This window comes from Haliotis rufescens, unplaced genomic scaffold (assembly GCF_023055435.1).
Source record: "Haliotis rufescens isolate VD_foot unplaced genomic scaffold, xgHalRufe1.0.p SCAF_1, whole genome shotgun sequence".
Lineage (NCBI taxonomy): Eukaryota > Metazoa > Mollusca > Gastropoda > Lepetellida > Haliotidae > Haliotis > Haliotis rufescens.
The window spans coordinates 26,889,519-26,915,246 of NW_025963779.1; the positions used below are offsets into that span (position 1 = coordinate 26,889,519).

Sequence of the window (25,728 nt, forward strand, 5' to 3'; positions counted from 1 at the left end):
TACTGATCGGTATGGAGGCAGTAGTGTCATGGTGTGGGGCGGTATGACACATGACAGGTGAACTGATTTGGTCATTGTGAATTGACATTGGAGTGGCCAGCGATATGTTCGACGACAGTTTGCGTTCTGTCGTTCCTTTCGCTAAAATTATCGGCAGAAATGTTTAACTGCAAGATGACAATGCCAGACCATATCGTGCCCAGGTCTTCACCGTTTATCTCCGACGAGAAGACGTACGAACACGTGTTTGTTGCCGAAATGTTGGGTCCTGTCGTTTTTCCATTCGCAGAAATTTTGAACTCTTGGCAAGATGACAATGCCAGACCATATCGTACCCAGGTCTTCACCGTTAATCTCCGACGAGAATGCTGACGGACAATGGACCAGCCTGCTGACTCCCCTGAAATGTTCCCAATAGAGCTTATGCGGGATGGCCCGGTGAAGATCCGGGTAGAATATCTCTTCAGCAACCCGTGCTTGCCGTAAAATGTGACTATGCTTGTCGTAAGAGGCGGATAACGAGATCGGGTGGTCAGGCTCGCTGACTTGGTTGATGCATGTCATCATGTCCCAATTGCGTGGATCGATGCTCATGATGTCTGTCACTGGATTGTCAGGTCAAGAGTCGATTACTTACAGGCAGGAATATCATACAGCAGGAACATGCGGAGTGCGGCGTTAAACAACAAACAAACAACATGAAAGCTAATTATGCTAATATCTTTATTTCGATTTACAAACCTGTCTAAAAGAAATTAACTGAATCTTGAGCGGGTGGTAACATCATTGATATAGTCGTACCAGCTGACAGGGTAGGTAACTCTGAACCCCTGACGCCTGTTCTTTGAGCTTTAGTAAGAGTAGATATCAAATATTAGTGAGTGAGAGAGTTGGGTTTAACAGTTTTCCAGTCATATCACGGAGCATCAGCTTAATGTTGGGGGAAAGCCCGAAGTGATGCAGGTCTCAGATGTTTATACTTTGGTGAAACCCACGAGCAATGTATGGTGCTTACAAACATGAAACATAATCATATTATTCGCCATGCAGTGATGCGTCCCTTGGGCACGCCAGAAACCTATAATTATGTTTCATGTTTGTCAGCACCATACCGTGCTCGTGGGTTTCACCAAAGTGGTTAACGTCTGAGACCTGCACCACTTCGGGCTTTCCTCCCACATTAAGCTGATGCTGAAACTGTTAGATGCTACCACAAGCTTAAGATTCAGTTAATATTTTTTATACAGGTCTGTAAATGGAAATAAAGATATATTAGCATGAAAAGCTTTCATGTTATTTGTTTGTTTGTTTGTTGTTTAACGCCGCACTCAGCAATATTCCAGCTACATGACGGCGGTCTGTAAATAATCGAGTCTGGACCTGACAACCAGTGATTGACATCATGAGTATCGATCCACGCAATTGGGACACGATGACATGCATCAACCAAGTCAGCGAGCCTGACCACCCGATCCCGTTAGCCGCACAGTCACCTTTTACGGCAAGCATGGGTTGCTGAAGACATATTCTACCCCGGATCTTCACGGGTTAGCTTTCATGTTGATTTCGTTTACCTTTAATATCATAATCAATGTCTATGGATATTTAATTGCATATCATAATCAGTGTATGACCGATATTCATCAATATACACAGTATTACAACAGACGTTCCCCGAGTCATTGCGATGTTTTGTTGTCCGTTCAAATATACGATAATTAAAGCTGTAGAGGACCGTGGCTCTCCGGTTTGTCATATGGATTATTTTCGTGTTAATATTTTATCAACCGTTTCAAGTTTTGAACGCTAGTTTGATGTCTCATAAAAGCTGGAGAGCTTATGTAAACATCAGCTGATGTCCGTAGCTCTGTAAGTATGGTACAACGTGAAAGAGTGACCCTCGAGCATACTTGTGAGAGTCTAGCATCATTAAACCAATCTCACGTCAGACAGCACTGACGACGCACCTGCTCTTAAGTACACCTGTATAGTTCCATAATAACGTCAACTTGTATTGGTACTTTAGCCTTGCTAGGGGTATCTCGTTCGTAAGTCTAACCCTGATCGAGGAGTCATAAATGTTATCACTGCGATCTATTTTCTGTTCAAGGACATCTAAAGCTTTGTGGCCGATTTTTTAGTGGTTTGCTTATTGGATTTTTCGTTCTCATTACCGACAATAGAGACCTAGTTTCCGGACCAGGAAGTATTACAATGTAATGTACTAGGGATTAGATTATGTTCGAGGTTTATTGATAGACGAGCTATTACTAAAAGAGACGTTCTTCAGTTCGGTAAATAGTGAGCTTTTTAACCGCATCCAAAATTGTGGTTTGGGCTCCCTAATGACTTACTAGTTAGTTCTGTTCTATAATCTAGGTCATCCAGGAAACAAAAGTTAACCATAATTGATGAAACTGTCACATACCCTACCATACGTGTTATAGGTATTCGCTGTGCAGAGTCACGCCCCTTAGACGTGCCAGAAACCTATGATCGTTGGTCGAACTCCCTGTTCGCCCTGATCATGCTTCTAAGTTTGTCAGCACAATTCCTGTGATCGTGGGTTTCAACATAGTTGTAAACGTCTTAGACCTGCCTCACCTTTGGTTTTCCTCCCATATCAAGCTGAGATGCCGTGATATAACTGAAATACTGTTCACAGCGGCGTTTAACCCGACTCTCTCGGTCACTTAAACTTAGCCATGACAGTCGTTTGTGCGATTCAGAATAGGACCTGATTAGTATATGTTATTAGTGCAGTTATTGCTGGGCGTTTTGGTTTTATTATCGCTGAACAAATTACACACTGGTGTCTATAACCCACTGTCCAGAACAATGTGAAGATAAACGCTGAAGCCTCATATTCCTCCTCATATTCCTCCAAGCACTACGAGGTCAAGTAGATAAAGCGTCAGCCGTTAGAGCTTCATATCAAACGACGTTGAAAAGAGAGTACTTGTTGTTACCCTGCTTGGCGAATGGCATGACGGGGTTAAACAAGGACTGGTCGGCTTGGAGTCAGTATACTGTCATAGGGTATCCATGTTGAACTGCAGCATGGTATCTCAATGGGCTAGCGTTGTTAATACAGAACGCCAACTCCAGAGAGAGAAACATTAATCGCATATCCACCGAAACAGATTCCTTTTGTGTAAAAGGCAAAATAGCGGTAGAAATTATATCACTGGATCACTGAAAATCAGTGATGACACCATTAAAACCAGCATTAGTTCACAGTAGTGCAAGAGGACACACACATAAGCACACACAAACACACATACATATACGCACGCACGCACGCGCGCGCATGCATGCATGCACATCGCTAGTATATATGTACAATAATCTTAAAGGCAGCTATAGCCCCGGTTCACCTCACCTCACCCCAAACACTCAGAGTGAGCTACCATGGTACATTGAGTATACCCCGCGAGCTACGTCTAATTACGGATTATGTGTCCCTAGTGCAGTAAGTGTGAACGTCCATGGCCATCGTGATTTACGAGGAATAAATAATGCGTTGCTAGGGGACCTTCACAAGTATGAAAACAGTGAAACTAGGCGTGAACAAGCCAATGACAACATATCTCACCGTGGGTCTCCTAAAAACGGTTCTTTCATATTTGTCATCCCCGCTGTACACGTAGGTCAAGGACGACCAATCCGGCGGGAATGAAGGGTCAGTGAAAAGATCATCTCGGTCCAAATGTCCCCTGGCGGCTCTCCTGATAAACACAGAGTTTTTAATTCTTGTAAAATCCTGATATGGCGTCTCCCGACTTCGCCCTCGTGCCGCCATTACATCACTGAGTCGATCGTCATCTGCAATACAATATTGAGGGTGGAGTTAAAGCCAAGGTCAGATCAAACCTTCTTATCATTCACTGTAATCCTGTGTCCTCATGATTGACTAGCAGTAGAATAGTACCCATGTGTTTGTAATGATAACCGCCTATAGGTAACTATGATGGTAACGTGGAGGGATATGCTTGTGTTAAAGCGTTGTTCGTCACGCCGAAGGTTCCGGACTGGAGTTTCCACATGGGTATAATGTGTTAAGCCCACTTCTAGTTAATTAACAGTAGTTTAAATGGACTGTCCGTTTGTTTTTAGTGTTTTCTTTTGGTACGACTTATAAATACGGCAACGTTCAATGCTCATAGCAATTACATCGAAATGAAAATCATCAGTATATATTACATATGCAACATCAGCACGATTTGAAATTAGTAATGGTTTTGTGATAAGAAGCATTATTGCACAAAGTAAAGAAATGGTAAGATTTGCAAGTCAAACATAATTAGTAAGCGGGATTCTTATAAGGACTAAAGGTCGTATTATATACAGAGTGGCTGGCTCAAGGTTGCAAGGCGGTTGGGGACCCGAGTGGCTTAAGCGTTCTCTCGTCACGCCCTACGTCCGGGTTCGATACACCACTTGGATACAATATGAGATCTTGCTGGACTATGGCTATACTGTCTTACAGACCCTGATACAAATATATCAAATACAGACCATGCAAGTCTATAATGTTTGGCAAGTCTAGATTTCTGCAGTATCTGAAAATGAAGAAAGTCTCTGGGCTCCTTTTTATTAAATTGTTATTAAGATAATTTAACAACTAATTTTTTCTGTACGATATGTTCATTTCCGAGACTAGATGTTAGTCTAGGCTATTGCTAAAGGTGGCGTAAGACTCTACCTAGTGAGTCACTCAGGTCGCAGCAGTAAAGACGAGAGCTCTCCTATCTGCAATTGCCACTGGCTGCACGCGAATCCCAAGTCGTCCTTGTAGCGTTGTTACAAATAACGTGCTGCAGGTGACGCACATATGGCCATCATCCTAGTGATACAGTTACCCCATGCGGGGGATTAGAAGTGCGCTAGACAGTAGGTTAGCATGCGCTATCTTTGTTTAGCATTTATAGATTGACATACATTGTTGAAGGCATACCTGATACATTGTCAAGGGATATCCACAAAACAATCGTATCGTCTATAAGTCATTGCTTATGGTTAATTTTATTAAGATAAAGTGTAAAAATTAAATTACTAAAATAAATACCACATACTTTAATGCTCACAAAACTATACATATTTGGTGTCCCCCCCCCGCCGTGATATTGCTGGAATATTGCTAAAAACGAAGTAAAACAATACTCACTCACAAAATAATAATAAGATAAATTGTACCAAACACTAATAAGAAACTGTTTCCAGCGGGATTTTTATGCATTTGGGCCACACCAGGGACGTTAGAAAATATACATCTCTAATGTTGTATATGATTATTTTTAATTGATATTGGAAACAGGGACTAGTTCCAATCAAACAGTGTCAGAGTTAAGACTCTGGTTACAATGAGGTCAGTTTCTGGAACGATGCAATGAAGTAAATATGTTACAGACATGTTCCTGCAATGCATGCTTTCGCAAATGTATGTGTTAAAGGCAGCGTATACCACTTAGCATAATTCGAGTTTCATCTCTAAGAAACTAGGAAAGTGAATCTTCGTGTGAAAGCAGCAATACCGCGACGAATCCGCTACGACGACGCAACGACTAAGATACAACGAGCCTACAACAGCGCTACAACAACGTTACGACTATGCTACGGCTAGGGTGCATATAACATATCAAGTGGGCAACAACAAAACGTTTAGTATCACATAATGTTCAGTGAGTGAGTTTGGTCTAACGCCGCTTGTAACAGTATTCCAGTTATATCGCGGCCTGTCAGCTTAATGTGGGAGGAAAGCCCGAAGTGATGCAGGTCTCAGACGTTTACCACGAGCACGGGTATGGTGCTGACAAACCAAGGAACATAATCGTGGCGAACCGGGATTCGAACCCACAATTATAGGTTTCTGGCGTGCCCGAGGGACGCAACTCTGCACAGCGAATCGTGCCCCCACATAATGTTGAATGTACCCAAACGACTTATGAGAGATAATAACAAAAAAAACAATGATCACTAGGAATATGTTTCTCCGTACCATGAACCACTAAGCTAGTGAGTGAGTCAGGCTTAACGTCTCTATAAACAGTATTTTAATTATATTGCGGCATGTCAGATTAGCGTTGGAGGAAAGCCCGAAGTGATTCAGGTCAGGATTGTTTCACTCCTTGATTAAACCGACGTGCATGAGTATGACGATGGTAGACCGAGGGTCATCATTGGAAGAATCTGTAATTTGAACCTACGATCAGCTGACTCTGACACAGCTACGGAACGCAACTCAACGGCGAATAGATGTGCCTTCGACTACCGCGCCTTCCGTAGCCCCTTACTAATAAACAGTCCACCATCCAAGTACCTCTACAAGTATTCGTCCATCCAAGTACCTCTACAAGTATTCGTCCATCCAAGTACCTCTACAAGTATCCAGCCATCCAAGAATCACAACGCATCCCTTCTGCCCAGTGGTTGAGGTAGCATGTCTCCGCTATCTGTCCCAGCCTGTCCTGATGTTCCAACTCCAAGACAACGCAGTACACTGCTGACACCTTACTCCTGTTCGTGTGTGCTGATCATCATAAGTCGTATTGATCTCCCGACATGATAACAACTGGTACGTCACACATATCTGTCTTGACTCCACGGCGGGGCTACAGGAGGCCGTGGCATGCGGAATTAACAGGTATTACAGTTACCGCTGAGAACAATGGCTGTAGGAAACAACCTTGACGGATGCCCCGTACATTGTACGTTTAACAATAGCAGCATAACAGCTTCACTATAAGCCAAAATAGCCCAATTTTGAATCTGCTTCAGGGTGGAAATACGGGTATGGCGCTGAATGAAAAAAGGCTATAATCAAGGTTTAAGAATCACAACCGTGAACATCTCAGCGAGTTGCACCTCGGTAGGTCATCTTGTAAACCAACTACTTAACGCGTTTAAAAAGTGTCCCTGCAATTGCCGCGATGAGCAGCTATGCTTATTTGATATACTGTGGTACCTCGCTAGTCCTTATGGTATAGTTCCATTGGAGCCAAGTTGACCGATCCTTCAGTTGCCGCGATGAGTTGCTATGCTTATTTGATATACTGTGGTATCTCGCTAGTCCTTACGGTCTGTCCCATTGGAGCCAAGTTGACCGACCCTTCAGTTGCCGCGATGAATAGCTATGCTTATTGGATATACTGTGGTACCTCGCTAGTCCTTACGGTATAGTTCCATTGGAGCCAAGTTGACCGACCCTTCAATTGCCGCGTGGAGTAGCTATGCTTATTTGATATACTGTGGTACCTCGCAAGTCTTTATGGTATAGTTCCATTGGAGCCAAGTTGACCGACCCTTCAATTGCCGCGTGGAGTAGCTATGCTTATTTGATATACTGTGGTACCTCGCAAGTCTTTATGGTATAGTTCCATTGGAGCCAAGTTGACCGACCCTTCAATTGCCGCGTGGAGTAGCTATGCTTATTTGATATACTGTGGTACCCCGCAAGTCTTTATGGTATAGTTCCATTGGAGCCAAGTTGACCGACCCTTCAATTGCCGTGATGCGTTGCTATGCTTATTTGATATACTGTGGTATCTCGCTAGTCCTTATGGTATAGTTCCATTGGAGCCAAGTTGACCGACCCTTCAATTGCCGTGATAAGTTGCTATGCTTATTTGATATACTGTGGTACCTCGCTAGTCCTTATGGTATAGTTCCATTGAAGCCAAGTTGACCGACCCTTCAATTGCCGTGATGAGTTGCTATGCTTATTTGATATACTGTGGTACCTCGCTAGTCCTTATGGTATAGTTCCATTGGAGCCAAGTTGACCGACCCTTCAATTGCCGCGTGGAGTAGCTATGCTTATTTGATATACTGTGGTACCTCGCTAGTCCTTATGGTATAGTTCCATTGGAGCCAAGTTGACCGACCCTTCAATTGCCGCGTGGAGTAGCTATGCTTATTTGATATACTGTGGTACCTCGCTAGTCCTTATGGTATAGTTCCATTGGAGCCAAGTTGACCGACCCTTCACTTGCCGCGTGTAGTAGCTATGCTTATTTGATATACTGTGGTACCTCGCTAGTCCTTATGGTATAGTTCCATTGGAGCCAAGTTGACCGACCCTTCAATTGCCGCGTGGAGTAGCTATGCTTATTTGATATACTGTGGTATCTCGCTAGTCCTTATGGTATAGTTCCATTGGAGCCAAGTTGACCGACCCTTCACTTGCCGTGATGAGTTGCTATGCTTATTTGACATACTGTGGTATCTCGCTAGTCTTTATGGTATAGTTCCATTGAAGCCAAGTTGACCGACCCTTCAATTGCCGTGATGAGTTGCTATGCTTATTTGACATACTGTGGTATCTCGCTAGTCTTTATGGTATAGTTCCATTGAAGCCAAGTTGACCGACCCTTCAGTTGCCGCGATGAGTTGCTATGCTTATTTGACATACTGTGGTACCTCGCTAGTCTTTATGGTATAGTTCCATTGAAGCCAAGTTGACCGACCCTTCAGTTGCCGCGATGAGTTGCTATGCTTATTTGACATACTGTGGTATCTCGCTAGTCCTTATGGTATAGTTCCATTGGAGCCAAGTTGACCGACCCTTCAGTTGCCGCGTGTAGTAGCTGTGCCCATTTGACATACAGTGGTACCTCGCTAGTCCTTACAGTACCGTTCGCAGTGAAATCGACCGGCGTGATAAGGGTCCGCATTAACGCACTGTGGGTACTGAGTAGTGTCCTTTGTATTTTATTTTTTAAACGTGCAAATTCAATAAATTACCTTGATACAATTACTTCAAGTCCACAAATTCCTCTATTTATAGTATTATCTTGTATTAATGTGTATTGTGCTCCAAGCGTGCCTAAGATTCCCCAGAAAATAAAGAAGTTTTTCACTATGGCAAGACCAACAAAGGAAATTCGTCCACTTAGAATATTTAGACACAAATAACGATTGCGATTGTATTGTAGCGAGAATTCGCTGGCGTTATCGCCAAGGTTAGGTTTCGGTAATTGCATCTTACGACTTCCATATCAGCAACAGGTGCCCGGTTGCTCTTTAGGCTGTAATCTTATGAAGAAAATTGATCGATCGATCCAATATGAGCAACAATAGTTGAACGTGATGAGCATCCTTGACCCCTGGATGATGAGCCCCCCGATCCATCGGAAAGTGATGATTGTTCGCAGGTGTATCCATCACTCTTCCCCAACTAATTAGCAAATGAATTTGTATTGATTCCTTACGGAACTATTTATTTTAACAGCTTGCTTTCTTTGGCCAACTGATACTTCACATAACAAATCTATAGTCTCATCACCGTGATTACACGGCATTGTTTATAACGAAACAACGGAAGGCGATGTTAATACATGACGATAAAACGCTGTGAAGTCCACAGAAACCGGTTGCAATTTCTTGCATTTACTGTAAGAGCACTCTGGGCCGCCACATACACTATACAAAGTCATTATCAAAACATTAAGGAAGACGTAATTTCAACATAATTTCATGTTTAAGATTTTTACTGTTGGTTTTACGCAGAAGACAACACTATTCCAGCTCGGTCTGAGTGAGTGAGTGAGTGAGTGAGTGAATGAGTGAGTGAGTGAGTGAGTGAGTGAGTGAGTGAGTGAGTGAGTGAGTGAGTGAGTGAGTGAATGAATGAGTGAGTGAGTGAGTGAGTGAGTGAGTGAGTGAGTGAGTGAGTGAGTGAGTGAGTGAGTGAGTGAGTGAGTGAGTGAGTGAGTGAGTGAGTGAGTGAGTGAGTGGGTGGGTGGGTGGGTGGGTGGTTGGGTGGGTGAGTGAGTGAGTGAGTTACGCCGCTTTAAGCAATATTCCACCACTTTCACCACTGGGCTACCCCACAGCTCTTAAAATATAAAACAAAATTATTTGAAAATTTTCAACATAATTACACGTTGAAGGTGTTTTGTTGGTTGGTTTACGCCGTAGACAACACTATTCCGTATATATACATAATCGAGTCAGGGCAAGACAAACAATTGGTTGATATTGTGAGCAACGTCGAAAACCGTCGTTTTGTTACGGTAAAGCGAGGACGCCCGACCGAAATCAGTGGCCTATTACAACAAGCAAGGGTCAGGGACCCAGTGTAACCCCGGTCCCCATGGGGCCATGCAATTCCCGGTATACATACGTTCTTAGGTGATGTTACGTCCAGCTGCGCTGCAAACAATGTAAACTGTATTGGTATATTACCACTCAGGCCTGCCAATTCCATTTATTGCAATACAATTTTGAATTATCAATCATGTTAATATCTTTCACGCAACGGATGTAACCGCCTTCAAAATGGCTTGTCAATCATCATGGTATAAAGTTATTCCTGTTCAAAAGCGACTTTACATTCAATTGCTTTGGTTAACCGTTGATGTCTCTATTTTGCAATGAATAGGATATATTCTTCTCAAACAGAGGCAAATTAGTTCAAGTGTAATAATCTATATTTACAGGAAGACCGTTGTTAATTATTGCTTTTGCATCGTACTGACAGATTCACACTCGCCATGGCACGCCCTAGTTATAAATATAGTCGTTCTGGGCCCAGTTAGAGGGTACAGACGTCGTATCACTGTGTTGAAACTGCGAATGACGTCAAGAATTGTTCATCTGACGTCATCTGACTTCGTCAAGTCATAGGTCCAACGTCATTCAGAATAGGCAAATAAGTGAATGTTATTAACAAGGGCTATAAGGCAACACGAACACTAACACCGCTCAAAGCGAGCATAGGTCTATGGATATCGTAACTGGGATCAATATAGCACAGATATAAAATAGTCGCAACCCCAACACTGTTCTGCGTAAAACGGGATCCGGGAGATGAGGTCAGTAGTGACTCAGTACACCTTGTTATTACAGTCAAAGGTTTCGAAAGCATCAATGGAAACCAGCGACACATGGTAAGAAAGCAGGTGTTTGACTGACATTCTCGAAGTCGGCGAGTAAGTAAGAAAACGTACAACTTTATGGATAACAACTTCTGGCTTATTGCATATAAGCTGCAGATAACGGAGTAAGAATCTACTTTGAAACGTCGCTATATGCAAAAAACAGAAGTAGTATAAAGTTGTACGATTTCTTACTATGAAATTAGGGTTAATCACATATTTCACTTCAGCAATATGAAAGCAGGGCCTCATTATACACACCACATTAGCAATGCCTCCGGCCATCTTTATATGGGATCAGCGACAAGTAAGATGTATACTGCTGAATAGCATTGTGTACTACTGATGCCTAGCCGTTGGTAATCGCCTTGAGGTGTTAAACTAGCAGATTCTAAATTCCAAGAATAACCCAGTACTCAATGACAAAAGGTTATGTATATTCTTCAGATTAGCCTTGAACCCCTCAGGGATGAACACATTTTAGTCCGGTTAAATGGTCTATTGTGTGAAAACAGGCAGAAATAACACCATCTGACGGACGTTAGCAGGACTTTCTGACATAGCGATCATTTCTAGACTTTCTAGGTTCCAATTCAACCACAAAGTGTCGTAAACCCTACTGAACGTTTGTGAGACACACGAAATAAACCACATTAAATACGAGGGAGATACTGGGACGTCTTAAATAAACCTTATGTAACACACGTGGGAGATTGGAAACGACCCTCACTAAAACACGCGGGACGTCTGAAATAAACCTCACGTAACACATGTGGGAGATCGGAAACAACCCTCACTAAAACACCTGGGACGTCTGAAATAAACCTCACGTAACACACGTGGGAGATCGGAAACAACCCTCACTAAAACACCTGGGACGTCTGAAATAAACCTCACGTAACACACGTGGGAGATTGGAAACAACCCTCACTAAAACACGCGGGACGTCTGAAATAAACCTCACGTAACACATGTGGGAGATCGGAAACAACCCTCACTAAAACACGCGGGACGTCTGAAATAAACCTCACGTAACACGTGTGGGAAATCGGAAACGACCCTCACTAAAACACGCGGGACGTCTGAAATAAACCTCACGTAACACACGTGGGAGATCGGAAACAACCCTCACTAAAACACCTGGGACGTCTGAAATAAACCTCACGTAACACACGTGGGAGATTGGAAACAACCCTCACTAAAACACGCGGGACGTCTGAAATAAACCTCACGTAACACATGTGGGAGATCGGAAACAACCCTCACTAAAACACGCGGGACGTCTGAAATAAACCTCACGTAACACGTGTGGGAAATCGGAAACGACCCTCACTAAAACACGCGGGACGTCTGAAATAAACCTCACGTAACACACGTGGGAGATTGGAAACAACCCTCACTAAAACACCTGGGACGTCTGAAATAAACCTCACGTAACACACGTGGGAGATCGGAAACGACCCTCACTAAAACACGCGGGACGTCTGAAATAAACCTCACGTAACACGTGTGGGAGATCGGAAACGACCCTCACTAAAACACGCGGGACGTCTGAAATAAACCTCACGTAACACACGTGGGAGATTGGAAACAACCCTCACTAAAACACCTGGGACGTCTGAAATAAACCTCACGTAACACACGTGGGAGATCGGAAACGACCCTCACTAAAACACATGGGACGTCTGAAATAAACCTCACGTAACACACGTGGGAGATCGGAAACAACCCTCACTAAAACACGCGGGGCGTCTGAAATAAACCTCACGTAACACACGTGGGAGATCGGAAACGACCCTCACTAAAACACATGGGACGTCTGAAATAAACCTCACGTTACACACGTGGGAGATCGGAAACAACTCTCACTAAAACACATGGGGCGTCTGAAATAAACCCATGCGAAACGTGTGGGGCGAAAATTCATTGAACACTTGAAGGGTGAATCCTCCGAAAAGGCTGTCGAACTGCTACTAGTCTAGACCAATATGTGATCGTGGATGACAAAGGCACCGCTGATCCTCGCTCGAAAGTTCTCCCCGAACTTCATAAACCCCCTTTCGTGTTTCATCCTGTCCAAGAGACATACCCGGGACCATAATTTCAGAATATGTTAAGTGGCCCTTACCCCTGTAATAACTTACGTTACTGAGTTCTACTAAGACCGGGAAAAAATACTTGTGCAGGTTATTGTCGGTAGCAATTTATTGCTGACTGATTTATTGCTACTGCATGTCACATAACGTTTATAAAGCTTCAAGAACCCCACTTTTATTGTCACTGGGGATTGTCCATTTAATATTCGTTTGGGGTGGGGTGTTACCTTGGTATGTATTTTTCCCGTCCCTAACAGTCATCGTCCGGATAGTTGGGTGCATTCTACACACAACTCTATTGGCCCTCTTGTTCACGATAAACATCGCTTAGGTGAGTGAAACGGGTTTAACATCGCGTTCAATATAATTGCACCTATAAAGCGATGTGCAGGCACGTGTGTGTGTGTGTGTGTGCGCGCGTGTGCGTGCGTGGTGCCCATGTATGTGTCTGCTTGAAGTAGTCCGGGCTAATTCCCGTTTATAGTGCTCGCCCAATGAGAAACAAGGCCGCAGTTTTGACATGAATACCCCACTCAGTCACAGTGTAGTGACTCCAAGCCTATCAGTTCCTTTATCCCCTTAATGCGCCAGGCACGGTTCCATTTCTGAACGTCTTTTCGTATGACGCGACCGGGGATCGAACTAAAGGCCTTCAGCTGTCCGGGCCGCCGCCCTGTCCACTAGACCACAGAAGCGGTCTAAACGTAGTTAAGTATGTTGCTATGTAAAACAAAGAATCAAAACATTTGCATGTCACGGGTATGTCACTACTGCAAAGAGGGGTGGATTTAAACTACTTGGTAAAATGCATCTAGGTAAACAAAGTTGGTAATTCGCAATATAAATATAGTGATTAGTCAAAGTTATTTCTACAACGGGATCACAATGACGTCGGTCTCTACTTATATATCGACGTGCATGAACGCTGAATAGCATAGTAGACCACTGATGCGTAATCCAAGAATGACCCTGTCCTCAATGACAAAAAAGTTTTGTAGTTAGCAGGGCTTTCTGACATAGCGATCATTTCTTGACCTTCTAGGTTCCGATTCAACCACAAAGTGTCGTAAACCCCATTGAACGTTTGTGGGACACACGAAATAAACGACATTGCATAGAAGGGTCACACTTGAAATAAACTTCACTTAACACACGTGGGGGATCAGAATGATGGTTGATGCATGTCATCGTATCCCATCGATGCTCATGATGTCAATCACTGTATTGTCTAGTCCAGACGCGATTATTTACATACCGCCGTCATAAAGTTAGAATATCGCTGAGCAAGACGTCAATCAATCAACTAATGTCAGTGATACAGGTTTTAGACGTTTACAACTTTGATGAAATCAACGCGCGTGGGATCGTACTGAGAGAACAATAATCTGATACGACGACTGGAACACACGACCAGTGGATTCTACATTGTGGATCCTGCACAGTGGATCCTGCACAGTGGATCCCGCACAGTGGATATTGCACAGTGGATCCTGCACATCGGATCTTGCATAGTTGATCCTGCACAGTGGATCGTTCACAGTAGATCTTGCACAGTGGATCCTACACAGTGGATCCTGCACATCGGATCTTGCATAGTTGATCCTGCACAGTGGATCGTTCACAGTAGATCTTGCACAGTGGATCCTACACTGTGGATCGTTCACAGTTGATCCTGCACAGTGGATCATGCAAGTGGATCCTGCACACTGGATCCTACACAGTGGATCCTGCTCAGTGGATATTGCACAGTGGATCCTGCACAGCGGATCCTGCACAGTGGACCGTTCACAGTTGATACTTCAAAGGGGATCCTGCACAGGGGATACTTCAAAGTGGATCCTGCACAGCGGATCCTGTAAATTGGATCCTGCACAGTGGATCCTTCAAAGTGGATACTGCACAGTGGATCTTGCACCGTGGATACTTCAAAGTGGATCCTGCACAGTGGATCCTGTAAATTGGATCCTGCACAGTATATCCTTCAAAGTGGATACTGCACAGTGTATCGTTCAAAGTAGAACCTGCACAGTGGATACTTCAAGGTGGATCCTGCACAGTATTTACTTCAAAATGGATCCTTCACAGTGGATCCTGTAAAGTGGATACTGCACAGTGTATCGTTTAAAGTGGATCCTGCACAATGGATCATGTAAAGTGGATCCTGCACAGCGGATCCTTTAAAGTGGATCCTGTACAGTGGATCCTTTTAAGTGGATCCTGCACAGTTGGAGTAACCTTGCACAACGAATTTCGGCGCCTCAGAATACTGCGTTACTTGTGATCACTTAATATGCTTTACTACATGGTGAGTGCGACGTTGCAAAAGATATAAGGCTATGCTATCCATATTAAAGTGTGTACTTACGTGTAGTGTACTCAAAGACGTGCTACAAAGATACAAGAGGTCCACAGAATATACAAATACACGTAGATAAAGGTAAATAGTATTTGATAAGTAAATGAATGTTCAATACTGGTTTTATCAACCAAACTACATATAACTATAGCAACTGCAGTATTACCAATTTAGTGAGTTAAGTTTCAATACGAATTCTAGGCACTCTTTGTAGTTTCTTTAACCAAATCACCCTGGAGTCCAGATTATCCGGACGTATGGAATCGCATCATGGAGTTTACCATGTTTCCATTTGTTTGCCGCATTCCGCGTACGCTTGCCGAGTAAGAATCCGTTCCTATCGAATCCTAGCTGCTTAAGGGAAACAACTCTGAACAGCAGATCGTAGCGCCTCAGACCATTGAGACACCCATGCCAACTTAGAGTTGACACGACATTTTAACAAAATCCTAGCGTCCTATCTGCTGCAAGATAAATGAAAACGGTAAAAAAAGCTTTGCTGGTATGATTTTTTTCGTTCCAGACATCAGGGTTTATTTGCTTGTTTGTTGTTTAACGCTGCACTCAACAATATTCCAGCTATATGATTGCGATCTGTAAATAATCGAGTCTGAACCAGACAATTCAGTGACTGACATCATGAGCATAAATCCACGCAATTGGGATACGATGACATGCATCAAGTCAGGGAGTCTGACCACCCGATCCCGTTAGTTGTCTCTTACAACAAGCATAGAAGCCTTATACGGCAAGCATGGGTTGCTGAGGCATGGCAATGCATGACAAACACATAATGTCAACCATTTCTGTTTTCTGTATCATATAGTTTCTAATCGTGTTTCTATTGTCTACAAAGTCATATTATGACCACGAAGCACAATAATCAAATCCTAATAGTATGTAGTCATTAATTTACGGTTTATGTTTTTTCATATATCGTTTTCCTCGATTATCCATTGTGTCATATCTGCATTCATTTAATTACACTGGATAATCGAGAACGACCATTCGGAGTTTTCATCAGCCAGTATACATCCCGAAATATAATTGTTTGATTTACAAATTCTTATAACACATGTTCGTTATCTACAAGTATGTAGATATAAGCTTTATCTTTATGCAACGGCAAGATAGCCGTATGTATAAGAATATATACATGTATAGGATAGTGCTGCCTACCTGTGGTCGCTTTGTGTTCCCAGGGAAAGCCATGTTGAAATGTAACCAGTTTAGTTCAATACATTAATCCAACAACGGTACACTGACAAATCTCAACACAGAGGAATGGTCATGGATACTGTAGCCTAGACTGGGCTTCTGTCTATGATATCCAAGATTTTCTTGTAACCACTTCCGGGGTTGTACGCCTGTGAATATCGTGATTGTTCTATTGCGGCAGCCGCGATAATAAAGCGTGCGAATAAGTCTTTGCAACATGGCACTTACATTAGACGACTTTCTCGCGGTTGCATACATTACCGGCAGAAGTGTCAGGTCGAATATCTTGTGCCTTACATTGGTGTCGGGTATCGAGCGTATAACGTTAAGAATAACATGATACATTCGACGTCTAGCGCTAGTTGTCGCGTGCCGCATATCGGGTAATGGACATCACGAGTCCAGTGCTTCATGCTGTATATAGGGTACTGGATAATTAGTGCCGGCAGTCGCATACCTTTAAGTGACAGTTGTCGCATACCAAAGGTTATCTGACCTGTAGTGTCAGTTGTCGCAAGCCGTGCCTAGAATATTTGACAAACAGAACCAGTTGTCGCTTATACCTTATATAGGGCATTGGACTTTCAGTGACTGTTGTCGCATACCGTATATAGGGCATTGGACTTTCAGTGACTGTTGTCGCATACTGTATATAGGGCATTGGACTTTCAGTGACTGTTGTCGCATACCGTATATAGGGCATTGGACTTTTAGTGACTGTTGTCGCATACTGTATATAGGGCATTGGACTTTCAGTGACTGTTGTCGCATACCGTATATAGGGCATTGGACTTTCAGTGACAATTGTCGCATACCGTATATAGGGCACTGGACACATAGTGACAGTTGTCGCATACCGTATATAGGGCATTGAACTTTCAGTGACTGTTGTCGCATACTGTATATAGGGCATTGGACTTTCAGTGACTGTTGTCGCATACCGTATATAGGGCATTGGACTTTCAGTGACTGTTGTCGCATACTGTATATAGGGCATTGGACTTTCAGTGACTGTTGTCGCATACCGTATATAGGGCATTGGACTTTTAGTGACTGTTGTCGCATACTGTATATAGGGCATTGGACTTTCAGTGACTGTTGTCGCATACCGTATATAGGGCATTGGACTTTCAGTGACAATTGTCGCATACCGTATATAGGGCACTGGACACATAGTGACAGTTGTCGCATACCGTATATAGGGCATTGGACTTTCAGTGACAATTGTCGCATACCGTATATAGGGCACTGGACACATAGTGACAGTTGTCGCATACCGTATATAGGGCATTGAACTTTCAGTGACTGTTGTCGCATACTGTATATAGGGCATTGGACTTTCAGTGACTGTTGTCGCATACCGTATATAGGGCATTGGACTTTCAGTGACTGTTGTCGCATACTGTATATAGGGCATTGGACTTTCAGTGACTGTTGTCGCATACCGTATATAGGGCATTGGACTTTTAGTGACTGTTGTCGCATACTGTATATAGGGCATTGGACTTTCAGTGACTGTTGTCGCATACCGTATATAGGGCATTGGACTTTCAGTGACAATTGTCGCATACCGTATATAGGGCACTGGACACATAGTGACAGTTGTCGCATACCGTATATAGGGCATTGAACTTTCAGTGACTGTTGTCGCATACTGTATATAGGGCATTGGACTTTCAGTGACTGTTGTCGCATACCGTATATAGGGCATTGGACTTTCAGTGACAATTGTCGCATACCGTATATAGGGCACTGGACACATAGTGACAGTTGTCGCATACCGTATATAGGGCATTGAACTTTCAGTGACTGTTGTCGCATACTGTATATAGGGCATTGGACTTTCAGTGACTGTTGTCGCATACCGTATATAGGGCATTGGACTTTTAGTGACTGTTGTCGCATACCGTATATAGGGCATTGGACTTTCAGTGACTGTTGTCGCATACCGTATATAGGGCATTGGACTTTCAGTGACTGTTGTCGCATACCGTATATAGGGCATTGGACTTTCAGTGACTGTTGTCGCATACTGTATATAGGGCATTGGACTTTCAGTGACTGTTGTCGCATACCGTATATAGGGCATTGGACTTTTAGTGACTGTTGTCGCATACTGTATATAGGGCATTGGACTTTCAGTGACTGTTGTCGCATACCGTATATAGGGCATTGGACTTTCAGTGACAATTGTCGCATACCGTATATAGGGCACTGGACACATAGTGACAGTTGTCGCATACCGTATATAGGGCATTGAACTTTCAGTGACTGTTGTCGCATACTGTATATAGGGCATTGGACTTTCAGTGACTGTTGTCGCATACCGTATATAGGGCACTGGACACATAGTGACAGTTGTCGCATACCGTATATAGGGCATTGAACTTTCAGTGACTGTTGTCGCATACTGTATATAGGGCATTGGACTTTCAGTGACAATTGTCGCATACCGTATATAGGGCACTGGACACATAGTGACAGTTGTCGCATACCGTATATAGGGCATTGAACTTTCAGTGACACTTGTCGCATACCGTATATAGGGCATTGGACACATAGTGACAGTTGTCGAGTGTCGCGTAGAGGATATGATGCAATTTGATTGTGACGTCATGGTAACCAATGACGTCACAATGGTCTGCAAAGCCTTGGATGCAATTTCATTGCAGCGATATCTACAGTGTAGATATCGCTTGATCTCACCCAAGCGATATCTCCTGTGGGAGACAGTTTTGGATGATAAATATTGCCTAACTATTCTGAAATCCATGACGTACTTAAGGGCGTTAATTATCGGGTGTCTAGTATATGAATATAGACATTCTGGTATGGACATTTAGACCTTTCATCCGACCAATCAGAGCATCGCTTACCAGATTAAGAAAGTCGGAATGGGTTTTCTAGTCATGCAACCTCGAAAACTTGAACTCCGAACGATAGTTACGGGTTTAACGACTGAATCCATACAATCTCGACCATCTATTAACCATTCTAGAATGTTCTTATGTTCAATACAATGTGTGAAGCCCATTTCTGGTGTCCCCCGCCGTGATATTGCTGGAATATTGCTAAAAGCGGCGTAAAACCATACTCACTCACTCACTCTTATGTTCAGGTTTCAAATTAGTAATCGAGAATTTGTCAAAATATGTTTCGAAGCGCAGTCGCCAGTTTGAAATTAGTGCCGTAAAGCACGAGAAAGCTGCCTTCTGATTGGTCATTCCATTGGTCGGTCAAAGTTCGCGAAAGGTCGGTCTGACGTGACCCGTAATGGGATGTCCTCAGATCTTTGTTGAGCTGAAGCGAGAACTAAGATCTGATTTTAATGAGATTGGGTATAAACATTCTGATATTGGATGTTGTATGTAAGGTGTCTGGTATGAGTGAGTGAGTAAGTATGGTTTTACGCCGCTTTTAGCAATATTCCAGCAATATCACGGTAGGGACACCAGAAATGGGCTTCACACATTGTACCCATGTCGGGAATCGAACACGGGTCTTCGGCGTGACGAGCGAACGCTTAAACCACTGTCTGGTATGAACATTCTGATATTGGATGTGTTTGTAAGGTGTCTGGTATGAACATTCTGATATTGGATGTGTATGTGAGGTGTCTGGTATGAACATTCTGATATTGGATGTGTATGTAAGGTGTCTGCTATTTACATTCTGATATTGGATGTGTATGTAAGGTGCCTGGAATGAACATTCTGATATTGGATGTGTATGTAAGGTGTCTGGTATGAACATTCTGATATTGGATGTGTATGTAAGGTGCCTGGTATGAACATTCTGATATTGGATGTGTATGTAAGGTGCCTGGTATGAACATTCTGATATTGGATGTGTATGTAAGGTGTCTGGTATGAACATTCTGATATTGGATGTGTATGTAAGGTGTCTGGTATGAACATTCTGATATTGGATGTGTATGTAAGGTGCCTGGTATGAACATTCTAATATTGGATGTGTATGTAAGGTGCCTGGTATGAACATTCTGATATTGGATGTGTATGTTAGGTGCCTGGTATGAACATTCTGATATTTGGGTTTTCTTTGGCGGTTGCAGAGGGTGGAGTCGAGCACGGCCAGTTGAGTTTCTTGTGTCATTTTGATGCCATGTCGAAGCGTGGCGCGTATTAAAGTGAGTTTTGAGTGGTATTTGACCAAAGAGGCTTCAGTCCGGTAGATATTTGTTACAATTGTGGCTTTTATCAGAAAAGCCTGAAACTTGGTACAAAGGTTGTTCTTGATGCGGCTGGTAATTTAAGGGTGGAGTCACTTCAAATTCGCTTTCTGTCCGCCATGGCGACCATTTTTTATTTTATTTTTAGTAATCATACACTAGATAAAATGAGATTTTAAATAACATATGAAGTGATCGTGTACTGTATATGGTTATTGAGATCTATAAAGTGAACTTATTACTGCAAACGATATAGGAAGGTGATTTCTGGAGGCCACATTAGAAAATGGAAATAGAAAATATAGTGGCCTCAAAGAGGAAAACAAAACGTGATGCTTTTATGAAAAGGGTGTGTGATGTGGCGGCTGAACACCAACAATACGCTAATAGCAGAAAACATTATTCAAATGAGCATCACCTACTATAATTATTCCTTCTGGTTTTCCATTTGATTCTGGGCGTTGGCTTATATGTGCGGTTCAGTCTGTATTGATGGACTTCTGTCAATAATACTCATCTGGGCTCTCGCCTACAGCAGGAGCCAAAGTCTAGCAATCAATCAAGATGCATGACAACCATCTATCAACACGACACGGCATAACGTGAAATCAAAGTGCATACATTCAAAATGAATGACCGAAAATGTCATATAGTTATAGATTTCAGCATTATCTGAAATAGAAGTGTTGTTGATGGATTGGGAACTTCCATTGCCTTTGCTTCCATTCAATCAATCCGACCAAATGGCGTTCTTTTTCTCACTGGGGTTAAAAGGTGAGCGGAGATATGTGTACTCATTTCTAGCCATGGTGAAATACAAACTAAGGAAATCTGTATAAAATGACTCGGCGATTTTTAACAACGCCACTATCCATAATGACAATAGCTTCCATTACATATACAAAACCGATACATACAAATCGGGTGGAACAATGTCATTATAATACTTATATGGTGCGTTCAAAATGATTGTCAAACATGCCGTCCCTTTATTAATATTGAACTACAAGATCCAGTTAAGGCGGTGTCCGGCGCGTGCACTGGATACTATACCGTTCAAGCACCGTACGTGAATAACGAATGATATACTGCATACAACTGATCATAGGATTCACTGTCACGTAATATCAATGTAGCTCTGTAAATGTATTCTTGTTCGGTAATTTCCGATAAATCTCGACAACTCCCGAGCACAGCAAATGACGGTTCTATACACATCTTCATTGATCTGGGTGTGTGTGATAATTCAATCCGCCGTTTTGACAAAACTGGTCCATTAGCTGAATTCTATGAGCAAGCAAGATGGATATAGATACGGTAAACAGATAAGACGCACCTAAGGAGGCACCCTGTTGATATTTACATCATTATAGTTCATAACAATTCCATATCATGCTCTCTGGTTGATCGGCTTGCATCGGATCTTTTGAATAATGTATGAATATTAAGGGTACAAAAGAGAGTGTCTCTTTGTAATTAGATAATTGTGTATGGTAGAAATATGCGCACTGCTGCATAACAACGATTCGTGAAAAACGCAAAAACAATTTATTCGATCTGGTTGAAAATAGACGTCGAGCAAATCATGAAGGTTCACTAAGGTTGATGCATCTAGTATAATTTGACAATGATGAAGATAGAAATGTCCTTTGAAACTCGATACGCGGTATTTTAAAGAAGTATGTTATCATTCTTTGTGTGAGGAAATTATGACATCTGTTAGTACACGACAGGGGAGAACATAACGATACTACGACACGTTCTATTTCCGTCAAGCGCTAATGAAAATAGATATTCTTATCACCCCGACCGTACAATGAGGGAAACAGGTGTCGCTTTATTTCTGTTCCCTGTGTGATGTACTCAATTGTCACGTGTTACATGTTCTTGATGTTGCCATGAGCGACGACTCTGGGCTACGAGGTACGGTGTTACAAATCATAGATCTATCGCGATGTTCGAACCACGCCTTATTCTCTATATCAGCATACTGGAGTCATGCCATATTTATTTACATCACCATGTTATGACCGTGTCTTATTCTCCGTATCGCTATGTTGGGATTGTGCCTTATTCTCTATATCACCATGTTTGAATCACGCCTTATTCTCTATATCACCTTGTTGGAACCATGCCTTATTCTCTATATCACTATGTTAGGATCGTGCCACGTTCTCTATATCACCTTGTTGGAGCCATGCCATATTCTCTATATCACTATGTGAGGATCGTACCTTATTTTCTATATCACTATATTGGGACCATACTTTATTTTCTATATCACCATGTAAGGATCGTGCCTTATTCTCTATATCACCATGTTAGGAACATGCCTTATTCACTGTATCACTATCATAGGATCGTGCCTTATTCTCTATATCACCATGTTGGAACCATGCCATATTCTCTATATCACTATGTTAGGATCGTGCCTCATTTTCTATATCACCATGTTGGAGCATGCCTTATTCTCTATATCACCATCACGGTTGGAATCACGCCTTATTCTCTATATCACCATGTTAGGAACATGCCTTATTCACTGTATCACTATCAAATGATCGTACCTCATTCTCTATATCACCATGTTAGGAAGATGCCTTATTCACTGTATCAATATCATATGATCGTGCCTCATTCTCATGTTGGAAACATGCCTTATTCTCTATATCACCATTTCGGAAACATGCCTTATTCCCTATATCACCATGTTGGAACCATGCCTCATTTACTTTATCACCATGTTAGGAACCTTGCCTTATTCTCTATATCCCTATGTTGGGTACGTGCCTTATTATCCATTTCACCATGCTGGGACCATGCCTTGTTTTCTATATCACCATGTTGTAGCCATGCCATATTCTCAATCACCATGTTGGCGGCATGCCTTGTTCACTATATCACCAAGTTAGGAACGTGCCTTATTCTCTTCATCGTTCTGATGGGACCATGCCTTATTCTTTATATCACTATGTTGGTACCGTGTTCTCTCCTCTTACATCATACTGGGACTATGCCATGTTCTCGATATCATTGTGTTGAGAGAATGTTATATCATCTTTTTCACGATGATGGACCATGCCTTATACTCTATATCACCTTGTTCGTGACCAAGATTTTATGCGACACTCTTACAATACGCGTGCTATCTCTAAAGCAGATTTGATCAATAAAGTAATCCACTGGTATGAACACTCGAGACTTGGAAGTGTTTTCTTTTCGCGCCACGGACTCATCTAGGTTTCCATTATCAATTTCATAATAGATAACGGTAAGCGTGGTGCTATATATTTATCAATATAGTCATGTACGATGTCAGATATTTGCTACCTTCAGCGGTTCCACGCGGGAAGCGGGAATAGCGTCAGCACGGAGTATGCATCTCATTTTATTATTTGAATTTAACGTATTGTTGAACAGTAATCAGTTATATTATGTAACAAAGTTCACCACTTCCGTTAAACGCATGGTATGGCGCTGACAGACCACCAATTCTAATCGGCGTATATATGGAATTCCAAACCGCAGTCCTGTCTGTCACCAAGCGTGGAAATCTTGCGCCACCATAACCCAATGACCTGATAATATATGCTCAAAAATCATTTCATTTTCAAAATGAGTTGATTTGAAACAAGGATTTGTTTGTGAGAGACATCGCTTGTCTGACTCTGTGACAGCACACCATTTTGCTAACACTGCCAAAGTTGTTCGTCAGTACAATGAGTGATTGGGGGATTTTACTGCGTATATTAGCCTATCACGACGTGGGACACTAGGTTTGACATTGTGTAACCATTATATTACCAAGAATTCAGAAATTACTCGATTCTGATTGGTCAATCAGAGGTTATCAAATCACAATAAACCCCCTCTGAATGAAACAGCCGATCTGACGGCCACATCATCGCGGAAGCTAATATTTATAAAATAGTACTTCTTTTTCATTCATTTACGGTTATTATAATACTCAAAGGATGTATGGCAATACATATTGTGCAGAAAACACGACAGAAATCCACAAAAAGAATGTATTTCCAGTTTGGGGGACAACAGAGAGTTTAGAATTTAGCGCTTTTCAATGCCTGTTATATCTTCAAATGAAGTAATACGGTGTAAACAAACTGGATTCAACCCATGCCGCTTCCCTTAATAAATTTGCTGACACCAAAGAGTTGGCGTTTTGTTTAGTCATGGTAGAATGGAGATACACATACTGTTTTCAAGGTAAAGCTAGGTTACCTGTAGATGTAATCGCACTAAATATAACATTTGAAACCTCACGCTGCGCGTTCGGTTCCATATTCAATTTAGTACGGTTAAATCTCCAAGTAACCTAGCTCATTGAAAACAGAGTATGTTTATCTCGTAATTGAAGCCGGGTTTTGGCGAGATCAGCGAACGCCGACAGGGCTACTCAAATGCCAACCCGTACAATGTCAACAGTTACTCGCTGACTCTATAAGTTTTACATGTAGCGTTTAATTACGCTGGCAAGGTACAAATGTCACATGTTATTCCCGGAGACTATGAAATTATGAAGTTAATTAACCCGCGACTTTAGTTAATGTCGACCATACTGTATTTAAACGCTGGTCCTAATCATAACGAGAAGAAACAGGAATTAAGCACGCTTCCAACCACTGTATAAACAATAGGTAATTACTTAAAGCAAAAGTAACCATGACAACGTTCTTGTTTATCACATTGAGATGTTTTATTAGCACGTTGCTCAGAACCCGTTTTCTTTGATTACTTATAGTTTATCTTTCTTGTGGTTTTTTGTTGAAGATAGATCTCATTGAAGATCCGTGGTAGAATAGGTCTTCAACAACCCGTGCTTGCCGTAAAAGGAGATAATGCTTGTCGAAAGAGGTGACTAACGAGATCGGCTAATCAGACTCGCTGACGTGGTTGATGCATGTCATCGTATCCCAATTGCGTAGATCGATGCTCATGATGTTAATCACTAGATTGTCTTGTCCATACTCCATT

The 25,728-nt window shown here is 42.3% G+C and overlaps 1 protein-coding gene across 9 annotated transcripts in view; it reads right to left on the minus strand.

Annotated features, from left to right (window-relative positions):
• LOC125378529 (calpain-3-like) overlaps positions 1-25,728 on the minus strand; it is a 49,766-nt gene that overhangs the window by 18,599 nt on the left and 5,439 nt on the right. Inside the window, exons 1-4 of one of the 9 annotated variants that reach the window (XM_048393976.1) lie at positions 16,509-16,774; positions 15,339-15,360; positions 10,124-10,152; positions 3,596-3,825 (exon numbers count right to left, since the gene is read on the minus strand). In XM_048393976.1, the coding sequence (XP_048249933.1) occupies positions 3,596-3,802 (207 nt within the window). In that variant the 5' untranslated portion in view covers positions 3,803-3,825; positions 10,124-10,152; positions 15,339-15,360; positions 16,509-16,774. Of the gene's footprint in view, positions 1-3,595; positions 3,826-6,319; positions 6,693-10,123; positions 10,153-15,338; positions 15,361-16,508; positions 16,775-25,728 lie in introns of those variants that run through there. The other 8 variants (XR_007220288.1, XM_048393967.1, XM_048393973.1 and 5 more) reach the window with 8 other exon arrangements.